Source organism: Lathyrus oleraceus, chromosome 3 (assembly GCF_024323335.1).
Source record: "Lathyrus oleraceus cultivar Zhongwan6 chromosome 3, CAAS_Psat_ZW6_1.0, whole genome shotgun sequence".
In the NCBI taxonomy this organism is placed as follows: Eukaryota; Viridiplantae; Streptophyta; class Magnoliopsida; order Fabales; family Fabaceae; genus Lathyrus; species Lathyrus oleraceus.
The window spans coordinates 81,657,709-81,684,919 of NC_066581.1; the positions used below are offsets into that span (position 1 = coordinate 81,657,709).

Consider the following 27,211-nt stretch of genomic DNA (forward strand, 5'->3'; position numbering starts at 1 on the left):
GACTCTGCTGGGGACATTGGAACCTAGTTGATAGAGAGAGTCAAGCATAATTTTGTTTGTTCTTATTTGTTTTGATGTTTATTTTAGTGTTCCATGTTGTTAGTTCTTATGTTGTTTATTGCATATTTTATTGCTTTAGATTTTCATTTTGCTAACCCATTATGGATATCTTATTTTACTGTTGTAGGATGGGTTGATGTTACTTTAGAGAAGATCTACACCTGAGCTTGAGTATACACACATGATAGGCTTGTGTATAGTCGTGTTGAACTACATTTCGCGCATTGGGTTGGCACGAGATCCACACCCAAACTAGTTTTATTTGGGGGTACTCTTGTCATGTGAGAATTCACTACGGCAAAGTATTTTCACTTGATTCCATGACTTTGTGAGACCTTTTAGGGATCACCTTTGAAAGACTAGTACATACCTGTGAGTGGGATATTGGGTTTGTGCAGGAAACCAAGCTCCTACATACCCTGTTTCTCATGTAACGTCGAACTTTTAAACTTACTTCAAGCAAAATGTTCAGATTATCCAGAATGTGGCCATGTTGTTGCATATGATTTGCATATCATAAAACATCATTACATCATATAACTCTTTTGCATGTGCATTTCCAAGGAATTCGGGAGCCTAGTATGTTGTCAAGTACTCAGAGATAGCAATAATCCCGGTAGTGTTATTTGTTTGAAAATTTAAACGCTCGGGATTTTGCTGACAGTTTTGGATGGTTGTGATTACACCGATATTTTGTGTGGTTCAGAATAAATGCAAAGTTGTATAAATAGGGGGACACCTTTTGTTTGATAAAAATATCTCAAAATACCTCTTCCTCAATTTTTTATTAAGGCAGAAGTGTACTTCAACGTAGCTTCACCTCCCGTAGAGTTTTGACTTATGGATGGCACCACATCTCTCGTCGCCTTGATATCTAAGTTGAATGAATTATTGCTCGATACCGAAAACAAAAAGATGAGAAAGATCGAGTTTCGTGAAGATTGGATTAATACCGATGAAAAGGGTAAAATACAACCTTATTGAGTTGAACACCGATGGAGATGTGAAGGATATATGGAGATCATTTTGTCGTAGGTTAACAAAGGGGACGATCAAGTTACATGCTAAGATTTCAAGGTCTGTCGATGATACAATTAAGATGATGGAACGTCCAAAATCATCTGGTAGTGTCTAGGTTTTCTTATTTATTATCTTTTTCCTAAGTTATATTTAAGTTATGTAATCCATTGTCAAATATTAATTTATGTTCATGTTGCATCAATGGATGATCAAAAATATTATCTAATAAAAAGTTCCGATGAAGATGTACGAGTAATGTTACACGTAATATACAAATAATATACAAATTATACATAAAGATAACAACAATGCCTAAATAGGTCCCCACGAGTTATGTGTGCAACGGGAGATAATCCAATATAAACCTCTCCATCTGGGTTTACCAAACCCATGAGGTTATCCATAATAACTACAATCATCTAGAGGCACAGCTGGTCATCAACATCAACATTAGTTGTAATAGGCGGCGGAGACATGTCATCGACATGTACCCCAATATCGGAAGGCCCAATATCATATGTATGCTTAACATGTGGGATGATGTAAGGGTGTGATACAGTGAGGTACCGCTCCAAATAACAATACTCACACTGCGAGGCATACTGAACCGTAACTACACCATCTCTAATGGCATGACCAGAGCTGATGATGTTACTCTGAAACCACATGTCAATGCCCGTAGATGGAATATCCTGAATTGATCGTGGGATGCTTAGAATATAACCATATTGTCACAGACACCTCTTAGGCAAGTGTCTAGCGACCATGGTCTCCCACTGCATATAACCTTAATATAAAGAAGAGTCATCAAACTCATGGTGGACTCTATGATCAGTGTATGGTGTCCATATGACATCATCTATAGTCAGCGCATCTAGCCTCCTCCTGTACTCCGCAACACCACTGAGATATGAATGGCTGACCCTTCATCTCCTCGCACGTGGGGCCCCTCACTGAGGAATGTTGCACCCTCCTGTCACATATGGTGGGGAAATACTCGTATATAGAGCACTCATATCAAAATACAGACATAACAAATAGTAATTAAGAAATGTTATTCGTACAGTTAAATAAGAAATCAGTAACACATAATAATTTCAAGTATACATGTAATAGACTCAAATAACCAACAAGCTGTCTGATCTCAAATATTGTTGCCATTCCAAGTGTTGTACATAGGATGGTCAACGCAGTGCATCCCTAAGCCCACCTGGTAACATTAAGGCTACTGAATAACCACATGTATCGGGCGTCGATATAAACACTTCACTTGTCCGTAAAGAGAATACATGATACTAGATGTATCATGTATACCCTAGCGACAAACCTCATAACTTAGTGTCGTGACAAGCTCCTCGTACCTATCCCGAAGCCAAGATATACGAAGGTGAGATCCCCTGTTAAAGCCAAACTCCTCCAACATGGTCTCCTCAGAAACTCGTAAATCTTGTGTAACAGTCAAACATGCAAGCGACAAACTAATAACACGAGTCATCCAGAATCTGTCGGTGATAGGGAGATGGAACAATGATGAGACATCATCTAGAGTGATAACCATCTCCCTAAATGGAATATGAAATGAAGATGTCTCCTTGTGTCATCGCTCAACAAAAGCAGTAAGAAGTGGAGCGTTGAACATGGTAAGTGAGCAACCGACAAAATCAATGAGCTCAAAATCACGTACAATACACATGACCTGCTTAAGCATTGGATTCTTAGGGATGTTCTTCAACTTTGATCCGTGCAATGTCACCTTTAGTGGGAGACAATCTTGTAACAAACAAATTTTAAAAAATTAGTAGTTAACTTTCATGAAAGAATAATAAATAAATTAAAGTTAAACATAAAATATATATACCTCTTACTGCCATGGTCGGCATGTCACACAGTCAACTTACTCAATAAGCATCGACCAGTCAATATGTCCTCCCAGAAATCCTTAATCAGTGTGCATAGACGGTTCGACCAAAAGAGTTGTAACCTCTGTGTCAGTAGTAGCAGATGACTGGATCAATAACAATGACATCTGGTTGGACCACCTCATTTGCAACAACGACATCTAGCTGGACCACCTCATTTGCAACAACGACATCTGGTTGGACCACCTCATCTGCAACAACGACATATGGCTGAACCATCTCATCAACAACCTCAGCAACAATTTGTGTCACATTTGTCTCGACCGTTGGGTCATGAACATCCTGAGCATGAACAACCTCATCATCGTCTATGGGTCGCTCAACTGCTCCAACGCTCGACATGAGGTGCTAAGAGGTGCATAGAACTGCCCCAGCTCATCCAACCGTTTTTGGTGTGAACCGGTTGGAACCACTCATCCAACCCGTATTTGGGAAAACTCAACCTCAACAACCATAACCTTCTCCCGCTCTATCTGTCACTCTGCCTGCAACAGTGCAGTCCCTGCCTCTGTATTTCACTACAAAAAACAAACAAAAAGATTAATAACTACAGGAAATTTCACTAATTTTAAAATTTTCCTAATTTTTCCAGAAATTCTAAAATTTTCGGGAAAAAAATAATTTTTTTATAACTATCGGAAATTTTGAAATTTCCAGGGATTTGCATGTCATTTTGGTACCGCAAAGTGTGAAATTTTTGGGGTAAATGTTTTCACAATTATCAGAATTTTTGAAATTTACAATACAAAATCACACAAATTTAATTATTTACGATAAAAAAACATATTGTTTTTGAAATTTCTGATAAGTCCATCGAATTTTTCGATATTGCTCTAGAGAATTCAAAAGTCGCGCATATGAGAGGTGAATTTCAAAAAATGAGTGAAGATGTTATAGAATTAGTATCATCTATTCATACAAAACGGTGATTGTCAGATATAAGTAAGGGGTGACAAGTTAAGATCTCTATAAATCCTAACAAGTTTACTCAATAACATTTCTCTTATTCAATTCAGTTTTATCTCTTTTCTGTCCTCTTCTTTCTCATATTTGTTAAAAACTCTTTTATTTCAACGGGTTATAAAAAAAATAAAAAATAACAACTATATATTCAAAATTACCTTTATCTATGTTTTAAAAAAAAACTAAAATCACTTACCACTACTTTAATAGTAGTATAGCAATAGCATGGAGATAAAAGTTGACCGAAAATAAATGTATAAAGACAAAACACCAAACCAACATGTTACTTAGTTGAGTTTTGAATTGACCAACTCACCCCTACTGTCTCAACCTACCCTTCCCCCACTTGCGTCGTGGAAAAGTGAATCACATTTTGATGTTCATGACAACAATTTGCACACAATTGTACTTTTATGTATCCATCATTGTGTTTCGTGGAGATTCATTTTTCATTCTCGGTAGTAACATTCTAAGATGACCGTTAACTACAGCGACTTCAGTTCGACTTGGTACTCTGTCCTACTAAAAAAGGAAATATTATTTTTTTCTCTTCTTTCTCATAAAAACAACTAATTAAATATATTCTGGAGAGTTGTTTATCAAATTTGTTAATCAAAAACGAAAAAACCCTTATTCTTATTTTTTGAAAAAATATTTATTAAAGTCAAACTATATTAGTATATGATAAATGACCAGGCCACAAAAGATTCAAGTTGCATATACTGACTATTTATTTTCATACTCCTTTTAAAAAATCCACATTTATTAGGTTTTCATTACAACATACTAGTATTTTAGAATTTTTTTACAAACAAATAAACTTAATTACTCTACTAAAATGAATACAATATTATATATATATATATATATATATATATATATATATATATATATATATATATATATTTTATATAAAAATAGATATTTTTTAATGATAAGTATTTATAAAACTCAAATTACATTTTCATAGGATAGACAAGAAGTCCACAAAAAGCTTCAAGTTGCATGCTGACTGTTTGCTTTTTGGTATAAATATTTTATTTTCTAAAATAAGTCAAACAACTTAAAAAATTACAAAAACCACCATTTATTAGGTTTTCTGAATTTAAAAACACATCTAGATTTTCTAGAAAATAACAAAAAAGTACTAATAATAATTTTCCAATTAGGAAGTGTATTGAGGACAGCTATGCATACAGCACTGTGTCCAATCCACTTGATAAGTAATGGCATAATGGTAAAAAAACAGAAATAAATGTCGCGAACATAAGGTTTTAATAATTAGAAAAATTGCAATTAATAACATAACATTATTATGCAAACAAATTGAAGATCCAAATTTCCCATAACTCATCATCCAGAGAGAGAAAGAGGAGAGAGAAAGTACTCTCAATTTTACCATCGAGGACTCTAAAAAAACGAAACTGAATCTCAGAAGAGAGAGAGAGAAAATCATTGTTGAGAAGAAACGAAGCTTCGTGTAACTACATTAATGGCGGAAACGAAGGAAGAGAGTAAATCTAACGAAGAGAGTGTGAAACTTTTCGTAGGTCAAGTACCGAAGCACATGACGGAAGATGAGTTACTTACAATGTTCAAAGAGTTTGCTTTGGTTGAAGAAGTCAACATCATCAAAGACAAAGCCACTCGCGCTTCTCGAGGTTTTCTTCTTCTTTTTCTTCTTCTTCTTCTTCTTCTCAATTTCAAATCTCGCATTCTCCGCTATTGAATCTCGTTTTTGGAATTTTTCGAATTTTTGAATTTTCTCTTCATTCCCTTTTTTGAACCCTAATTTTTTTTTGTAGGTTGTTGCTTTGTGATTTGTCCTTCTAGAGATGAAGCTGATAAGGCCGTTAATGCGTGTCACAATAAGAAAACTTTACCTGGGGTTAGTATAGTAATTTTATTTTTGGTTTTATGTTGTTATAGTCTTGAATGTGATCTGTTATTATTCTGTTCAATGATATGGTGATTCCGTTATAAATGGATTGATTGTGAATTGTGACGACTACTAGTAACTTTTGCTTTTACTAGTATCGAGTTTCTTAATTGGTGGATATACTTTTTGTCTAATTTTAGCAATTTATGTTTTGGTGCTTTGTGCTATATTTGGGTAACCCACTGAACTCACTCTTATAGCTTTCATCACTGCTTTTAATGTCTTTCCACATTCATTCACTAGTGTTTTAGTTCTTGGTTGTGTCTTTATTTTTCTAACTTTCTTTATTGGTCATTGGCTGGAAGCTATTGAAGCACTTCCAAGGTACTAACTACTATTTGGCTTCCAACCTGTAGCGAAGTTTGAACAAACTGCTATTTTTCGTAGTGATTGTTAACACTGGTTATAATGTTAAGAAAATACAAGTGATTGAATGTAAGTTATGTCCATCCGTGACACCAAACACGTCTTCGGTCTGAAATGTCGGTGCTACATATGATGGAAGTTATTTGCCAAGTTTGTTGTTTTAGTTAGTCTGAATCTAACATGCATAAGCAGATACACATGCATGTTTTTAAAAAAATATCATGGCAATCAATCTGATCACACTTTTACTGTGCCTTGAATCCCTCTAGGAATGATTTTTTTCGGGGAGGGGGTTTGGGTTTATCTTATAATGTATTGACGTAGCAGCCTTAAATCCTTGGTAAATTGAGGTAATATTATGATTGTCATTATTAGATTCAATTAGAGCCCTGCTTCTCATCATGGACATATAAGTCTTTATTCTTTTTATCATATACTAATAATTATTATATTTGAAAAAAAAAATTGTCCCAAAAAAATGTCATTTTCAATACAGCATTAATTATTTTTTTACCAATTATACCATATAACTAATTACTATGTGCTCACTCCTAAATTGAGTGATCTACTCTCTGGTCCTTAATATAAAAAAATGTTTTTTAGATTTGTTAAATAATTAATGTATATAGACTATTACAAAGACCAAATACATTAATTGTTCAATGAATTTGAAAAACAATTTTTTTCTGATATTAAGAACTAGAGGGGAGTATTTGCAAAAGAAAATCACAAATTGACTTACTTTTTCAGTTTTCAATATAACATTATTTATTTTTTAATTGTACTCACTAACTAAAATAATTTATTCTCTAATTAATACTTCTTGCATCACTTTGATGAGTATTAGGCATATCACTTTGCATTTACGATGAAAGTGAAACTACTAAGGATAATTCAGTAAAACTACTATTCTCTCTAGCTCTCTCATTTATAATTTTTTTAATCTGGTAACTTAATAGGGTTAATTTGGTAGAATTTTTATTCTACTAGTATTTCCTTATTTACAATTTCTCCTTAAGTTGTGTGAAATGACCAACTATGAAAATTTTTATGGGATAAATGGAGTTGATTTTCCATTTTGTTATTTAACTTCTTTTAATATTAATACAATGATATTGTTCAGGTCATAGTCCTATTCCCTTATTAATAAATACAACTTAGAGATTGATTTATAAGGTATTTACATATTCATTGTTATATATTGTATATTATACTTAAGTGTACATACAATTAATAACATTTCTTTGTGTGTTAATTGATACAACCCGGAAAATTAATATGAACACTGCATTATTTACTACAATTAGTTGAGCTTAAAGCTCTTACAATGGTGAATGAAACAGAAAAACTAAACCAGAGTTACAAGAACTCCTAAGCCAGAGCAGAATTGCTCCTAAACCAGAGTTCCAAGAACTCTTAAGCCAGTGCAGAATTGCTCCTAAACCAGAGTATCTCTCATAACAAACTTTCTAATTGAATTACTCATTTCCACCCCTTCCTTTAATAACAGAATATTCCCTAAAATTCAGGGATTATCCTACCTATTTATTATTCCCTTAGCTTCCACAACCTTCTAGAAGCTATAAGTGTGTGAGGTGTCTGACTTGGGCCCAATGATTAAGTCATCAAAATCCATTTGTCCATGTTGTCCTATCATTAACACTTGGAAGAGTATTTTGGCATTGATTGATTGGTACAGTCAATCCTACCTATGCTTGATTGACATTGTTGTTTCTTTTAAAAGAAGGGGGTTATTGCAAATTTTTGGTCCTTTAAGGTTGAGAATTTTTAAGAAGGGGGTTATTGTATTTGTTGATTATTCCTGTATTTTTTATTCGAATATGCATAAAAAGCCCAATACTATTATACTTTTGTTTTCTTGATTAGCCAAGGCTTTTCATAGAACATTGTACTGTTGATGTTATGAATTTTATTTCTTAAGACCGTGGTATATGATATGATATGATTTTTCTCGTTCTAATCCAGGCATCTAGTCCTTTGCAAGTGAAGTATGCTGACGGCGAGCTGGAAAGATTAGGTGTGGTTTATATTTATTGTTTTATTTAATATTTTAATCAACAATACAATTTTTTTTGTGATTCATTCATGTACTGAAGTTATATTATTTACATTGAAGACATATCTTGATAAATAATTACTTGTTGTCCTTGAATCCAGAACACAAACTTTTCATTGGCATGCTTCCAAAGAATGTTTCTGAAGTTGAAGTATCCGAACTTTTTTCCAAGTACGGAACTATAAAGGATTTACAGCTTTTAAGAGGTTCTCAACAGACAAGTAAAGGTGCTGATTCTACATCTTAATTCATTATTTATTCTTTCAAGGTTTTTCCTTTCTTAATCACAATTCACAAGGTTTATTCATGTTTCTTCTACCATGTTGTAGTAGGTTGTGCATTTTTGAAATATGAAACTAAAGAACAAGCTCTGGCTGCTTTGGAGGCAATCAATGGAAAACACAAAATGGAGGTTGATATTTAATCCTATTTTCTATTTTTGGTAGTAACAAATTTGGTCCTCGCCGTTAAAAAAGTTAAACATGACTTTTTATAAAGGGAATAAAAATGAATGTAGAAGACCAAAAAGTTATTTTAACCTAAGTATTTTGTCCCTAAGAATATTTTGTTTTTAGTCCATCTATAAAGGCCACATGTGGAACATTTAATAGCGAGGACCAAATTTGATGATAGAAAACATTTGGGAGACCATTTGAAGAATTTTTTTAAAAGGACTAAAAACAAATTAATATATTTTAAGGGACCAAAAACATATTTAAACCTATAAGAAATGTATTTAAAAATTTCATCCATTAGTTAGTATTTTACTAATGGAGGGATGGAGTGAATTAGATTTAATATACAGTATGAAACTATATTGTTATCTGAATGATACTATTTAGCAGTTTAGTGGTACTATATGCAATTTTATTGATGCAATGAGTGCAAATTGTCGCTGAAACCGCCGTGACTAAGATGGCACAAGGGGGCTATTTTAGATTGATAATATGCCTTTGGTTCCTTGCATGTGGTAGAGTGGAAAAGTACATGCCTTCAAACTCAATTACAACTTTAGTTGTAGATGGTCTTTGCTGTATTTTGGACCTTCAAGCGGCATCCAGCCACAAAATGCTGTTGGTGAGCGACGTGAACATTTAATCATGTTCAGATTTCTTTATAGACCTGCAATTGTTATTTCAGTTTTGTGTCCTTGTCGTAGATTGGAAACCTAATGGTGGGATTGTTTTCTACAATGGCCTGTATAAGACAATGTTCCACGCCTAGGCTTGACCCGTTAACCATTATTTATATGACAGGCTCGAACTGGATCCGAACTTGGAAAGGGAAAATCAAGCTTCGGCTTGTTAAGCTTGTTACATGTTTGCAATAAATCAGCTTGAGCTGAATAACTCTCAAGATTGGGATTGTTGCCCATTCACAAACCCTTGTGCCCTGTTTCGTTTGACACAATTATAATATATGAAATAGTATATGAAATATAAGATATATGAATTAAAACTCATGAACTTGCATAAATGGGCTGTAGCTGAGTTGCATTCTATCTTATTTTTTCAAAACCACAAATTACTTTCCCTCTAGACAAACTAGTCTTCCAACAAATTACTGATCAAATACTAAATTCCCTCCGGAAAGTTATTTATTGTCACTTGGTTTATATGTTATCCACACATGACAAAAGTTGACCGAGATACCACTAACATGACAAGTATAACTACAATTTGATATTATTTTTTCATGTATAGGGTTCAAGTGTTCCTTTAGTTGTCAAATGGGCTGATACTGAAAAGGAAAGACAAGCCCGAAGAGCTCAGAAAGCACAATCTCAAGCTTCTAATGTGGCACATGCTGACTCTCAGCATCCTTCCTTGTTTGGAGCCATGCCTATGGGCTACGTTCCCCCATATAATGGCTATGGTTATCAGGTTAGTTATGTTGGTAATAACAATAAAAGACTACTATAGTTTTTTTTTTTTAATAAATAATTCACGAGGTACTTCACCATATTACTGTCATTCATTCAAAAACCATTACATTTTTTCATTTATGTTTGTTATTTTCCATTCTAACTTCTTGACCAGATATGCAATGACAATAATTTTCTCTTGATAGGCTCCAGCAAGTTATGGGCTCATGCCGTACCGCATGCCGCCAATGCAGAATCAAGCTGGTTACCATAATATGATGCCTCACATGAATCAAGGAAATGCTTTGCGGCCTGATCTTGGCCCCAACATGAATCCTAGAAACTATCATGTGCCTCCTGCAAGTTATGTTGGTTCTTATCCTGCTGTGCCAGGTCTACAACCTCCAATGCCCTATCCTGCAGGTATGATTAGTCCAAGGCCTATGAATAGTCCTCCCGGTTCTGTTTCGCCTTCCGGTGGAAACGGTAACTCAGCTACATCTTCAGGGTCCAGCAAAAATTCAGGCGGTGGTCAGATTGAAGGTTAGTTATACCTTCCATTCTTTTTTAAGTTGTCTGCAATAAATACGCAAGATTATTGTTGACAAAAAAATTACTAATATTTTTGCGTACAACTATTTCCTTACAACAATAAATGTTACCTGATTCTAAATGAATGCATGCATACTAAGCATGTTGATATCTTTATGTTTTTGCCCTGACTATTTCCTTACAACGTTAAATGTTACCTGGTGCTAATTCTGCATATTATTATACTTCACGTAGGACCACCTGGCGCAAATCTATTTATCTACCACATACCTCAAGAATTTGGAGATCAAGAGCTTGCTAATGCTTTTCAACCTTTTGGTAGAGTTTTAAGCGCTAAAGTTTTTGTTGACAAAGCAACCGGTGTCAGCAAATGTTTTGGTAAACCTATGCTCTTAATTAATTGTAATCAATTTCATGGATTGTGTTTGGAGCTTGTGTTTGATGAACACACTCTCATTTGCAGGGTTTGTAAGTTATGATTCCCCAGATCATGCTCAATCTGCAATTAGTATGATGAATGGATGCCAATTAGGAGGTAAGAAATTAAAGGTTCAGCATAAGAGGGACAACAAACCCGGTAAACCTTATTGATGAAGATGAACAATGGAGTTTTGTATAATTTACATTGTAATTCATGACCAGTCTAATGTTAATACAATTTGTAATTCCTGTAACATGAAAGTTTATTTAGACATTGATTAATTTATTGATTTTTCTCTCAGAATACCTATTGGTTCTATTATTCTCCTCATAAGTTTTATTTCTAAATCCAACCTAACCACTCTTGTGTGAACTGTGAAGTCAATCCGTAGTACAATTTCACAGAAAAGTGCCTAAGAATATACTATGGTAAAAGTCTATTTAAGTTGTTTGACATATTTGAATTAAATTTAAAGTAAATGCAATTACTAATTCAATCCAATTTTCTGTAGACATAAATCATGAAAGTCATTGTTGAAAAAATAAAATAAAACATGAACATTACATCAACTCACTACTTGTTTAAGAAAAACATCATAGGATTAGCTGATGGCAATGATAATAGCCCACATACTTAATAGATGTATGTATCCTGTCTACCACAAAAGTCAAGCATGTTATGTTGATTATTACCACTTCCATTTTTTTTTGAGAAACGGGGGGCTTCCCACCAACTGTGGTCCCATTTTGATTTAATTTTCTCCCAACTCAATTCAATGAGTACCTCCATGTTTCACATTCAATGCTTAGTGTCGTTTTTATGTTCCTTCATTTTCTGAATGGAAAATGCTGCGGTATCCACATAATATTTTGAAAGGCCAGAAAGGAAAAAAAACTCCAGACATGGTGTTGAATAAAAGGTTTTGATAAAATATGTCTAGACATACTCAGTTCATAAGCCAAATCTAGTAAAGAGCTTTCCACTAAGTGACACATATAAACCTTCATTCTGGGAAACTTGTACAAATCTGCACACATAATAGAAGTACGGCCTCCCCCCTCATTTCAATTTCAATTGGTGATCACATCCAATAGGTATCCGCATTTATAACTGTGATCCTGAGTCACATTTATTATTAGGGGTGTATATGGGTCGATTTTAGTTGAATTTAGACAAAATCATGACCTAATCCATATAGAGCATATTGATTTGAGTGAAGTAAATAATCATTCATATCATCATTGAGTCGAATTTGATAAAATTACAAATTTGTGGGTTGGATTGGGTTGGGTAGTGTGTTACCCAATTTTCTTTCTTCCTTATATAATCATAAATGATTTGTCACATTTGTTCTTAATAAATAATTTAACCTATTACCGCCATTTTTTAAAACATCAAATGTCTAAATGCACAATGAAATTTATCATAAACATATTTATAAAAATTAAAGTTACATTACAGTAATACCTAAAATTTATAAAATACTTAGGACTTATAAGAATTAACATCAAAATAATTAAAGTGCAACATCCTAAATAAGTTAAAATCATTATTTATAAAATAAAAGATGTTCAAAAGGCTGTAATTGAAGCAACCAAGATTAAAGACATCAAAATCATCACTTATCAAATTATAAAAAAAAATAGCTAAAAAATAATCACTCAATAACCTATGGATTTTGTGGATTGGGTGTGGATTTACCCATAACCCAATTATTTTGAATGTTTTTTTATTTATTTTTGAAAACCGGTTCACCCAATGACTCGACCCAGTCCTTTTTTTGGTCGGGGTGTGTGGGTTTTACTAGATTTGTAGGGTTTATCCAACCCATGTACACCCTTACTTATTATTCTTTTCACTTATTGACAATATTTCACATGTCTCAAATACTCATTTGAACGTTTGAAGTACTAACTTCACAAATAATCTTTTTGATTACTGATGACCATAAACACTATACTAAAAGCTTTGTCAAAGTGATCATCTACTTCTCTCTCCAGCCTCAAAGGCTTATGTTGGAATCTCAACAAGACTTTCATGAACAACACGATTGTTGAGAGAAATAAATTAATATTTATCTTTGAATTCTTCAAAGCTATCTATATACACTTCAAATTTTTACGATCGCACTTCAAGTAGATTTGAGGGTGGTCAGAGTCGACATATTTTTAAAAAACATAATACAAATGGAAGAATAACGTCAACATATGAACACCATTCTTATATTCGCACCAGTGTTGGAACATTTTCACATAAACCCAACTCACAGGGTGAAATTTTGAAAGATAAATTTCTAATTGATTCAGAACTTCAACTTCAAATTCATTAAAAGGAAGGGTAAATCTCATATTGAAAAATAAACAATATGTAGAGGCAATCCCCGCATTTTATAATAACAAACACATTTACCATTTATGGGAAAATCATCAGCCATTCCAAAGACGTTACCATATCTCAATAAGTAATACCAATTCTACTTTCACCGATGTATCAAGATGAAGCTCCAAAAATTTCGTCATTCACATAAGGATATTCAACAACATCATCAAGTTGTTGAAGAATTGTTGGCACTTTTCTTCCCATTTCTTTTTCACTATTTACAGATAAAAAATGCTTACCATAAATATTACATCTTGATCGATCCTTTGACCACTAGTTCACCTCATGCTCTCCAACTTCATTCTTGACCATACACCTCAAACTCATAACGACACTCTGTACCATATGATCCTCCATGAGTTTTATCACAAGTATATGGTTAGTCATCAAAATTTCACCAAAGGCATGGTAGTGCTTGAGACACTTTTAGTGAGGAGAGAAAGAAAGAATAAGAAAATAAGGATTGTATTATTGAATTGAATTAATAAGCTGAATTATAAAGTGTCTATTTATATACACCTAAGTGACTTGACTACTAAGTAAAATAACAAATTAAGTAACAAATCTTAAACCTTAATTAACTTTGGACTTGGGTCACACAACTCAACTTGGATTATATCTAATATTTCAACATATCCCCTATAATCCAAGTTGTCGAACACACTAATCATTGTCGATTTGAACTATTCTTAATTTCTTTCTCAGCGTTAGGAAGTTGTCGATCTTTAATCCTTTAGTGAAAATATCGGCCAATTGTGCTTCACTTGAGCAATGCCTTACTTCAAGTTCACCTCTATTCACCTTATCCCTTAAGAAGTGAAATCTAACTTCTATGTGCTTACTTCTTCCATGCAAAACTGGATTCTTCGCAAGATTTATGGCTGACTTGTTGTCGATCTGCAACACCAGAGGTTTCTTCACTTCGACTTCAATCTCTTCCAGCACATATCTGATCCAGATTGATTGACACACAACATATGATCCTACTATATATTCAGCCTCACACGACAATAATGCCACCACAGGTTGCTTTCTCGAGCACCATGAGATTGGGGCACCAAATACTTGAAAGAAATATCTAGTAGTGCTTCTTCGATCTTCCTTATCTCCACACCTATCAACATATGAATAACAAATAATCATAGTTTCTTTGCTTTCAGAGTCTCGTTGAAATAAAATTCTATAGTTTCATGATCCTTTTAAGTATCTCAGGATTCTTCTTGCAGCCTTCATGTGTGACACCCTTGGTTCACTCATATATATGCTCACTAATTTGACTAAAAAACATATATCAGGTTGACTGTTGCACACATATCTCATAGATCCCACAATTTGTTTGAACAAAGTTGCATCGACTTTGTCTTCCTCTCCATACTTCTCCAACTTCAAATTTGGTTTGATATGCGAAGATACAGGAGTTGTATCATTTATCCTGAATATCTTGAGTATCTCCTTGACATACTTTCTTTGATGTAGCACCATACCTTGCTTCGGAATTTGAAATTCCATGCCTAGAAAGTATGACAACTTTCTCATATCCGAAATTTCAAATTCCTTCTTCATTAACTCTTTGAACTTTGACAAGTTCTTCAAGCTATTTCCAATTACTAGTAAGTTATTGACATATAAGCATATGATTGTTATCTTGTGCCACAATCTGAACATAGACACCATACTCAGATTTGCATTTGACGAATCTCAATTCAACCAAGTATGAGTCAGTCTTCTTGTTCCATGCCCTAGGTGTCTGCTTGAGACCATAGAGCGTTTTGTGCAAGTTTTATACTTTCCTTGCTTCCTCCTTAATCATAAATCTAGGAGGTTATGTGACATACACCTCTTCATCTAAAGATCCATTTAAAAATGTCGATTTCACATCTAAGTGAAATGTCGACCAACCTTGCTTACATGCCAAGCCTACCACTAGCCGAACAATTTCCAATCTTGCGACAGATGCAAAGACTTCAGAGTAGTCGAGTCCTGCTCGCTGAAGAAATCCCCGAGCTACCAATCTGGCCTTATTTCTTGCTTCGACCCATCAACATTGTGCTTTAACTTGAACACCCACTTCACTTCGATAACTTTTGTATGGGCTGGAAATTTGACCAACTCTCATGTGTTGTTTCTTTCGATTGCTTGTAACTCTTCAACCATAGAAGAATTCCACTTCACATTCTTTATAGCTTTGCTATAGTTGATTGGTTCAGCACATGCAAGTAAAGCAAAATGAACTAGTTCTCCATCTGTTTTGACTTCATCATCACCAACCACTTCATAGTCTTAAAGTCTTGCTGGACGAGCTCTAGTTCTTTGAGGTCTCTGACTTGTGCTAGACATAATCTCTCCGACTTTGAATATGTCGGGTATATCAATAACAACTTCGACTTTAACTGAAATATCGATAATATCTTCGACTTCAACATCATTACATGCTTCGTCAAAATCATAGCTCATCAATGGCTTGTCAATTGCATTACTAGAATTCCAATCCCATGCAAAATTTTCATCAATCACAATATCTAGACTAATCATATTCTTTTGATTAATTGGATTGAACAACCTGTATGCTCCAATCTTACGATATCCTACCAGAAGCATAGGTTTACTCTTGTCATCAAACTTCCTTCTTCTTGCATCAGGAACATGCTTGTAAGACATAGAGTCAAACACCTTCAGATGACTCACTGATGGTCGTTTTCCACTCCACACTTCTTCATGAACCTTGTTCTTCAGCTTCTTGGTAGGGCACTTGTTCAGTATATAAATAGAAGTCGAAACAACTTCACCCCATAAGTATTTTGGAAAATACTTTTGCTTCAGCATGCATCTTGCCATTTCCAATATGGTCATGTTTCTTCTTTATGTTATTCCATTATGTTGAGGAGTATAAGGAGCAATTACCTCATGATCAACACCATGTTCTGCACAAATTGCTTCAAATATTTTGGATTTGTGTTTGCCACTTTCATCTGTTTGTAGCACATTGATCTTCTTTTCACTCTGGTTTTTTATAAGCATCTTGAATCTCTTAAAGATTTTGAATACTTTGCCCTTTTTTCTTGATCACATAGATCAACAGCTTTCAACTAAACTCATCAACAAACGAAACAAAATACATGTTTCCACCAATGGTATGCTACTCAAAAAGACCACATACGTCTGCATGTACAAATTCGAGTATGCAGGAGGATCTCATTGGCATAGTCGAAACAAAAGACTTCCTGGACTGCTTTCCAACTAGACAACTTTCATAGAGTTTGTCGGGCATCTCAAGACTTGGTATACCAATTACCATATCTTGAGTGATCATTTGATTGAGCGACCTAAAATTCAGATGGCCAAATCTCAGATGCCACAACCAACTATTTTTGTGTTCGACGACTATTTTCATACATTGTACCTCAGTCGAATTGATCATGGTCTTAAATGTTCTATTCTTCGACACCGGAGATTTCAAGACCAAGTTATTCTGGATGTCGAAAAGTTCTAAGGCTCCATCTTTCATAACCACTAAGAACCCATTTTCGACCAATTGTCCAACACTTAGCATATTACACTTCATTCCAGGAACATAGAGTACATCTTTGATCAAGGCTTTTGCTCCATTACTCCTTTTAATAACTATGTTTCCAGTACCTTCAACTTACAATAAGCTATTATCAGCAGGTTTGACCTTGCTCTTCTTCGACTCGTCAAAATATACTAACCATACTTGTCAACCAGTCATGTGATTCGAGCAGCCTGAGGCGAGGAACCAGATCTTGGATTTGACATGGTCATCTACAACTGCAGCCATAACCATCATATCATCAGAATCATCTAAATTTTGACTTGCAAGGTTCGATCCTTCGTCCTTTCCTTTTGTCGATCCCTTGTCTTTCTTGTACCAATAATGATTGGCCAAGTGACCATATTTTTCACAGTTATAACACGACATACCCTTTTCTCTCTTCTTTGCCTTTTTGATAGGAATTTCCTTCTCCTCTTTTCGAGGATTCAGAAGCTCTATCACCGACTCTATTCTTGTGAGGATTTTACCAAGACTTCTTACCTTGAGTCTTGTTGATTTTGCCTTTGAACTTGTTGGAACCATCATTATTCTTCCATGACTAAGCCTGTAGTGCTTGTATCGAGTCTTGAACTCCTTTCCTTTTGACAATCATAATCTCATGCACCTCCAACAAACCAACTAAATCTTCTAGTTTTAGGGTTTTAAGATTGTTGGATTCTAAAATAGCTACGATAACGTGATCAAAGTGAGAGGTCAATATACGCATTGCCTTCTCAACTATCATTTTATTAGTTAGGGTTATACCACAAGCCTTCATGAGATGGACGAGTGTTTGCACCTTCGACACATAGCCTGCAATCTTTTCATCTTCTTCCATCGACAACATTTCATATTGTCGTCGCAAACATTGCAACTTGACAACCTTGACTTTCTCGCCTCCTTCGTAGTAATTGACAAGAATATCCCGTGCCTCCTTCTCCAATTTAGCATAAGCGATTATTTCGAGATTAGTCGCATCAACTGCCGATTGGATGTAAAACACTGCCTTGCAATCTTTCTTCTTGGCATCCTTGTGAGCGGTTCTCCGTGTGTCGGTTGCATCTTCACAAACCACAGGAATACCATTAGTAACTACTTATAGGGTTTCATGAAAATCAAATAGAGATTGTATTTGTTTTCTCCATCGAAGCCAATTCTTACCGTCAAGAGTTGGAAGAGATTTTGGTAAATTTCTATTACCATTCATCTTTGCAGTGATTGATCAACAACAACCCATGATCCCAGAAACACGATCTCTGACGTGTGATTCTTGAAAACACGCTCAAGAATCTAACCAGGCTCTGATACCAATTTGTTAGTGCTTAAGGCACTTTTAGTGAGGAGAGAATGAGAGAATAAGGAAATAAGGATTGTATTATTAAATTGAATTAAAAAATGTCTATTTATATACACCTAAGTGATTTGACTATTAAGTAAAATAACAAACTAGGTAACAAATCCTAAATCCTAATTAGCTTTGGGCTTGAACCACACACCTCAACTTGAATTATATCTAATATCTTAACAAAGCAAATCTAACACCAACCTTTCTCATTTTTATTCTAGTGGGAGAAGATCCATATCTCTTGAATTAATTATTCTCGCCTCAGTTCGAAAATTATTATATGTCCCTATTAAAGTCAACAATGGAGATACTTAGATATAGGTTCTCAAATTTTTCTATTTTCGAGAACTAGCTAAAATCAGAAGATGATCAAGGGAAGAAATCAAATACCTCGTTTTAAATGTACTAGTAGGTTTTTGAAAAGTCAAGAAGAATGCAACTTGTTTCATTCTACTGAACTTCTACTAATTATAATTAATATGAGTATTTTAATAAATAATAATATTATATTATATTGATTTTATTTTAAAATTAATCCAACTAATCAATTTATTAACAATCAAACTATGTTAATTTACTTTTTAATGACTTTTTTTATCAAATCAAATTATATCTCGTGTAAAACTGTAAAGCCTAATTATCTATTTTGTTTTTGTAATAAGATCAAGAAAAATAATTACACATAAAATCTTTAATTAGTTTGAAATTTATTGATTTTGCTTATAATCTAGACCATACCAATTAGCATCTTTATCTAGGTGGTTGGTTTAGTTCCTTATGTTGAAATGTGTTCCCGTCTCAAAACTATCAAAACGCTGAAAATAAAGGTCAAAAGGGTTAAACTACGTTTCTTTCTCAAATTTCAATACTACTTCTAATTTATTGAACTCAATCCCAATTCATTCTATTTACTACTCTCAATCGACAAACTTTTCTTTTTCTTTTTCTTTTTGAGTTGTTATGCACGTTTTAGATAAAATAAATTGTTTAAAATGTATTAGTTTGTAGTTATATTCAAAATAGTTAATTTGTATAAAGATGCATTCAAATTTATCGTTGTTTAGGGTATTTTCTATGTTTTCTGCATTTTCTACAATCACACATTTTTACAGAGATGCATCTCCGAATTTTGTCTCTCCTGTTTTACGGAGATACATCTCTGGTTTTTTACTTGTCTTGATTTTGATATGATTTTCTGGTTTGTAATATAGGAAAATGGCTGAAAACCAGAACAGATTAAGGCACGCGAGTTGGTGTTAGTTTATTTGATGTGGAAGCATCGATTTCACATGGTCGTGTGTTTTAAACTTCACAAGGCCGCGTGTCTCAATCTTCAAACTTCCGAGGGAACGTGTCTCTTGCTGACCCTCATGCTTATGAAGCCCCTGAAGCCCAACAGGAGGAACCTATTGGTGCTACTGCTCCCGTTCCTGATAGCTTTCCACTAATCCCCTATGACACCTCCTTACTTCCTCTTTGTATAGAACATGCTGCTAGGCATGTCTCGGAAGGAAAAATATATTTATTTACTTTATGTTACATATGTTTCATACTATCTGAGTTGTGATTGATGTTGTTATATTTATATTTACAGGAGCGTGAAACTATATAATCTGTAAACCATGCCATAAAGATTTTGAACCTGGAATAGAATGTAGACACGTAGTTTCAAGATGTAGTTCGTTAGGATGGAAGGTTTATGTGCCATTAGATACAAGAGCATAAACCATGACATTGTGGAGGATTTTATGGAGAGATGGCACAAAGAGACATAATCTTTCCACATCCCTCATGGTGATATGTCCATCGCCCTTGATGATGTCTCATGCCTTTTGCATCTTTCGATTAAGGGAGGATTACTAATCCATGGTCAAATCAACAAATCTGAGGCACTTCAATTGATGGTGAACTATTTAGGTGTTAACCCAGGTAAGGCTCAAAGATGAGTTTGAGGCCACGAGAGGCGCTTATGCCTGATTTTCATACCTGACGAAACTGTACAAATGCCACCTGGCTACGACAATGGAGGTCGAAGGTGGCGATGTGGAGGTTTTGTTCCAAAGACAATCTTCATTGAGGTCATACTTCCTGTACTTGGTTGGCACGACAATATTTGTGCATAAAGTGCAACATACATTAATGTTGTCTACCTAACATACTTCATCGACTTAGAGCAGATCCACGGGTACAACCGGGGGGTGGGGGTGGTGGTTTATCTGTACTCCAAATTAAATGGAGCTTTTCTTTGGAAGTTAAGACATATGACAAGAAGCTACACATTATTTACGGTAGTATATTTGTAACTGTTACTAATATTTTCATAACACCTACGTTACACTTGTTACTAATATATAATATAAACCATTTTCCGACGTGGATCTTGTCTCACTTTTCCTCGCATATCCAATTGGGAACCTGAGATAGACTACACAGAGGATTGACCACGTACTAGCGTATTTCCCCCGCTCAGAGGGAATCGAGCGATAAAGTCCTACACGATATTTATTGACCGCACTGTAGTTGACGACATATGCTTTTCCCCATACGACGGTCACCCTCAGACACATGCCTTGGAATACATAGTCTTCTACTCTTGATGGTTGACTTGTGGTTCACGCCTGACGTATCCACATCTGCCTGAGCAGATCATGCACCAGTTTGGGTTTCTTTAGATTATTCCAAGACCTCCCTTTGTGTCTGCTCCTCCGACAATGCGCCATAAAGATCTTAATGTCATACTTGATGATTTCTATAGTCATCTGGTATCAGACGAGGCATGCAATATGCCAGTTCTTGATCCATGGGCTACTACACATGACTACATCCATTGGCTCTATCAACAATCACATTTTTACATGACACTAGATATCGCGAAAGCACCACATAGACCAACTCATTAGGAGATATTGGAAGATGAACAAGCTAGCGATAATTATGCCCAGGACCTGTTGTCGGTATGTCATCGTAATGGGGAGATTGCGAGAGATACCATAAAGAGAGCATATTTTGAGGAAGGTAGTTCTAGTATGGATGTCGTACATGTCATCTTAGCCGAGACACATAATGCATTCGAGTACAGGTGGCAGAGGAGAAACATGAGGGTTAGATATGCACGATAGTTTATATATATTTATATTTTTGGTAATAATTGTATATTCTGAAGAAAAAAAATTATGTATCGAGGTAACGTTTTTGGTTAATTGATTAATGTTTAGATTTGTATTAATGTTTGAATTTATGTATGACATCCTTGAATTATATTAGTATAATTCACATTATGTTAATATATCCTAGTGTAAATGGTAAAAAAAAATATCAATTTGAGACACTTGTTGTCAAGGCAAAAAAACTTAGATACTTTCAAAGATCATTTTGGATATGAATCTACGAAATCATCCCTAAAGAATGACTGCGATACATCTCCAGAACGTTTTTTTATTTATTTATAAATTTGTGGTGGATGATTCACTTGTAAAATACAAAGTGATTTTATGATGCATCTCTATAATTATTTCGGGGTGATTCCATAGATGCATCCTGAATCAGTTATTAACAAATATAAAGAATTTACTTATGAAATGCTCTTATTTTAAGTGTGTTAAAAGATATATCTCCAAAATATAAAAATATCTTATTCGATTTTTCAATTGTTCACCCAATTTCTAGATAGAGTAACGTTCAAAGTGACTAAAGTTTTTTCTAAGTTGTCTGCCTTAATTAGTTTCATGTAGCTATGCAACCCATAACGTGTGTTAGCGTCCCCATTATCAAACATGGAACTAACGTGAATATAATATAAGCCTACATTTATTCAAACCTACCTAAGGTTGGAAAATGTCAAAAACAACTTACCATTTGGAGGTTTGCCTTAATTGTAACTTAATTTTTAAGCTCCTTCTATAACCAATTAATTCTTTAATGGTTTATTAAGATGCAAATCGAATATAAAAATTAGATTCAATTGATAGCCGCAACAAAACGAAAATAAAAGGATATAAATATGTAGAAAGCAATAAAGAGAAAATAAAATGAAATGAGATAAATTCCTACACACTTACACATAGTCTCAACTCTCAAGGGAGATGAAATTTTAAAATTACTACACATTTCTCATATTTTGTTGAGTAGAGTGAGAAGAAAAAATTATACTATTTTAATTTTTAAATATAAAATCTTTTTGTGATTTTTTTCAACTTTTTTTATAAGAAATTGTAACTATCAACTACTTCAATATTTTTTATTTAAATATTTTAAATTATGTTATCTTTTTTTACAATATGCAATAAATATTGTTATGAAAATATAAATAATTTTTTTCTTAAAATATATATATTTTTTCTTTACCCCTAGATCTAAAACCTCTTGATTCATTAATCGTTTCTTTAGACACTTTTCTAATCACATGGCCAAAGGGATTAGAAAAATGCCTAACGAGATGTTGAGTGAATCAAGAAATTTTGGACCTAGGAGAAAAGAATCATGAGTGTGGAATGAAAATGTCAAGAGTAAAGTGAGAGTAAAAAATGACAGTTTTAAAGTTTGATCTAGGTGTAAAAATGTCGAAACGTGGGAAAAGTACAAGAAAACTAAGAATGGGATCAATAAGGTGGAGAATGAAGCAAAAATCCAAAATTTTGACAGATTATACAAATCTATTAAAACCAAGGAGGGAGAAAGATTTATATATAGGTTTGCTAAGGGAAGAAAAAGAAAGACTAGAGATTTGGATCAAGTGAAGTGTGTTAAAGATGAAGAAGGCAAAGTCTTGGTTCAGGAAAAAGCTATAAAGGATGTGGAAGATGTATTTCTACAACCTATTTAATGAAGGATATGATATCTCATCAGGCTCTAGAAGATTCAACATTAGAGAAACATATCGGAACTATAGTTACTACAACCGGATTCAGAAATAGAAGGTAAAGGAAGCGTTGAAAAAAATGAGTAACAGTAAGGCGATTAGATCAGAAAACATACCTATTAAAATTTGATTTTTTTTAGAGATAGAGGTATTGAGTGGCTCATCAAACTCATTAATGAAATTATAAGGTCAAAGCGCATGTCGGATGAATGGAGAAGAAGCACTTTAACTCCAATCTATAAAAATAATGAGAATATACAAAATTGTGCAAAGTTGTAGAGGGATTAAGTTTATGAGTCATATCACAAAGTAATGGAAAAAATGATTGAACGAAGATTAAGAAAAGAGACTCAGGTCACCGAAAATAATTTGGTTTTATGTCTGGATGGTCAACCATGAAAGCGATTTATCTATTATGGTGTATGGTGGAGCAGTATCATATGGACAAACAAGACATGTACTTAATTTTTATTGACTTGGAGAAGACGTATGATATAGTGCATAGAGAGATTTTTCGGAAATACCTAAAGAAGAAATGAGTTAGGATTGCATATATTTAAGTTATCCAAGATATGTATGAAGGAGTATCGACTAGTGTCCGGACACAGGGTGGAAAGACAAACAATTTTCTATTACAATTGGTTTGCATCAAGGTTCAACCCTAAACCCTTACCTTTTTACCTTAATTTTGGATGTACTCATGAAACACATCTAAGAGTTAACATCGATATGCATGCAATTTACATATGATATAGTTCTTCTTGGAGAGTCGAAAGAGAAATTAAATGAGAGGTTGGAAACTTAGAGATGAGATTTAGAAACACATGGTTTTCACCTAAGTAGAAGTAAGACGTAGTATATGAAATGTATGTTCAACAAAAGAAGTGTTTCTAACATATAGGTGAAAGTTAGAAGCCATATTATCTCTTAAGTAAAACAATTTAAAAATCTTGGGTCCATAATACAAAAATGGAGAAATATAAAGGGATGTAAATCATCGAATTTAAGTTGGGTGGTTGAAATGGAGAAGGGCATCAAATATTTTGTGTGATGCAATGTATCGCTTAAGTTGAAGGAAAAGTTTGATCAAATTGTGGTAAGACTTGCGATTTTGTACGAGACAAAATATTGAGCAGTTAAAAGTCAAAACGAGAATAAAATAAGTGTAACATAAATGATAAATGAGAATGTTGTAGTAGATGTGTGCTAAGACTCGACAAGATAAAATTAAAAATGAAAATATTAGAGAGAGTGTTGGGGTAGCGCCTATAGTGGAGAAGATGATGGAAAATAGACTTAGGTGGTTTGAGCATGTAGAGAAGATCGATAAATTCTGTAGTAAGGAGAGAAGACAAATAATTAGAGGAAGAGAAGACTTAGAAAAACTATCAGAGAAGTTATTAAGAAAGAGCTATATCTTAATGATTTGGACACAAATATGATCATTGATAGAATATTATGACGAAAGTTGATTTATGTAGATGATCCCACATATAAAACTTAGAAATTATTATTGTTGAAGATTAATTTGTAATTTTTTTTACATACAATTATAATATATTACAAATATAAAAAAAAGAAAAGTATGAGGGATAAGAATCAAAACAAAAAAGAAAATAAAAAATATTTTAAATCTTGTCAAAGAAAACATGGAAAGACATCAAATGATATTAAATCTAAACACAAAAGATTCAATAAAATTGTTTATTAGCTTACTTGCGGTATTTTGCACATTATTTCTTTTAAATTTAAGAGTAACCACGATGAAGTTATTAAGATCTTGTCCATTTTAATTCATAAGTTAAAATGAAGCATCTTAAGAATTATATTTGCATTTAAGTTTAACTAAAAGTCTATTGAACTAAAACTTCTTTCATATGTTGCAAGTCATACACAATCACATTTAAAATATGATTAATAACCTAATTGTTAATATAATGATTTATAAACAAAACTCAATATTTCACACTTATTTTTATAATTCAAATTTTTGTCTCTTTTTTAAAATATATTTTATAGTAAGATGTAAAAATAATTTCAATTAATAGTTATTTATGGAAAATGAGAGAAAACAAATTAAATATAATGATTTTTTTTCAAAATAACCAATTTTTTTTAAAAAAATCGAAAATAATCAATTTTTCAAAAAAAAAAAACCAAAATAACCAAGTTTGGTAGAGGATGCATCAGATGAATTGGCGCAACCCCACATTGTAAAGAGGAGGCGCCAATAGCATTGACGCATGCATTGGGCTCATGAGGAGGCGCCAATGTTAGTGGCGTCTGCATTGGGCCTCATGAGGAGGCGCCAATGCTAGTGGCGCCTGAGTGTATTTTGGTTGGTGGGTGTCAATTCATCTGGCGCCTGCATGTGATGGTCATGTGGGCGTCAATCCCTAAGGCACCCACGTGTTTTGTACAATGGATGTTTCGTCTCTATAAATACCACGCCTTGGATACAATATTTTTCACTCAAACTCATCTCCTAATACCATAATTTGTCTAGTTCAACCATCAATTTCAATTCTCTCTGTTTCAACAATGTCTGCATACATTCAGAAACGAAATACTGATGTAATATTTTCTGCCGTTGCGGCTCCGATACAGATTTGACTTTGAAACACAAATACATTTGAACGTCTTAATCGGACGTTGTACAATTGGTTAGAGGGAGAAATTGGAGAGGATGAACGGATTAGAAGAATACAATGACTTGTGTCCACGTTCAACCAACACGGAGAAGTGCGCGAATGGGTGGATATTAAGACCGACCAAGACGCTCGTAGGATGATGCATTACATGTTCAAAATTGTTTTGATGGTTGTAATCGCATAGTTTTTATATTCTAGTTGTTTTAATTGTTTGTGTTATTTTTTATGTAATGGTATTTTCGTCACAGACGTCTACTATGAAGTAAATTTAGTTTTTCATATATTGCAACAGAGGTACTATGAAATAAATTTAGTTTTTCATATATTGCAACAGAGGTACATCTGAATTTATCTGGTTGTGCTCGTTCCAACACTAGGACAATTATTACGATTGTGACCTGGTTGACGACATGAACTACATAATCTAACCATTTTGTTCGCCGTATCCATTTCGGTTCGAATCCGGGTGCTGTTATGGCGACCCTTTTTCTTCCTTCGCATAACTTCGTTGTGTCAGACGATGTCCCCTTGATATTCTGGCCAATAATCCTCTTTTGCCACTATCGAAAAATTAATTTTATAAACATTTGAAAGGCTGGCGACTTTGTTAACTTCAGATAGCAAGTAAGATGGATCCCTTCGAACCTTTGAGCATGCCGCAATGACATGGGAGCAGGGGGTACGAAAGGCTTGGAACCTTCCGCAGTCGCACCAACCTCTATCTAGTTCGACTTGGTATTGTTCCATCGGCATGCCCTCATTGTGATCCATGGACTCGACAACACTAAACCAACCCCAATGTCCAACGCCCTAACTACGATGACATGGGCACTGAACTCCATTACGGAAGCGCCGTTGGCTAGAGCCTCTCCGGATATTGGGAGCAAATAATGACACATCTGTCAAATACCACTAGAACTTCCGTCAGACCTTCCAACCAGCCATCGTTCGATCAGGTCAGCACCCAAAGACCACAAACACCTCAAGAAAATCGTGGGAGACCTCGGAGACAAACTAACGCACCGGGATGTGGAACGGGGGGACGTTATAATCGGGCGAGTCATTAGTTTATTGTCAGTCCAATCCAATGTAACCAATTATTACATATTCAATGAATTTATTTATTTTCATTACTATTTTTTATTTAATAAATAATAAAAATTAAATATTAAAAATAAAAAAAATAAAAAATAAAAAAAATAGGAGGGGTGTATGCGCTAGATGAATTGGCGCATACACCCACCAAA

The 27,211-nt window shown here is 34.1% G+C and overlaps 1 protein-coding gene across 2 annotated transcripts; it reads left to right on the plus strand.

Annotated features, from left to right (window-relative positions):
* Nucleotides 1-5,271: 5,271 nt before the first annotated feature.
* LOC127125459 (RNA-binding protein BRN1) lies at nucleotides 5,272-11,484 on the plus strand. 2 transcript variants are annotated; one of them, XM_051054233.1, is made up of 9 exons: nucleotides 5,272-5,623; nucleotides 5,768-5,850; nucleotides 8,254-8,305; nucleotides 8,446-8,571; nucleotides 8,674-8,756; nucleotides 10,048-10,227; nucleotides 10,415-10,751; nucleotides 10,995-11,138; nucleotides 11,224-11,484. In XM_051054233.1, exons 1-9 carry the CDS (start codon nucleotides 5,455-5,457, stop codon nucleotides 11,349-11,351), a joined length of 1,302 nt encoding a protein of 433 aa, XP_050910190.1. In that variant the 5' UTR covers nucleotides 5,272-5,454; the 3' UTR covers nucleotides 11,352-11,484. The 2 variants fall into 2 exon arrangements, with proteins under 2 accessions (XP_050910190.1, XP_050910191.1); XM_051054234.1 differs by having other exon boundaries at nucleotides 8,677-8,756.
* The last annotated feature ends 15,727 nt before the right edge of the window (nucleotides 11,485-27,211 follow it).

Bases quoted from the DNA above. Each gene is read 5' to 3' on its own strand.
- LOC127125459 (XM_051054233.1), top strand. From the start codon at position 5,455: ATGGCGGAAACGAAGGAAGAGAGTAAATCTAACGAAGAGAGTGTGAAA. The intron at 5,624-5,767 runs GTTTTCTTCTTC...TTTTTTTTGTAG, and splicing joins AGCCACTCGCGCTTCTCGAG to GTTGTTGCTTTGTGATTTGT. The intron at 10,752-10,994 runs GTTAGTTATACC...TACTTCACGTAG, and splicing joins AGGCGGTGGTCAGATTGAAG to GACCACCTGGCGCAAATCTA.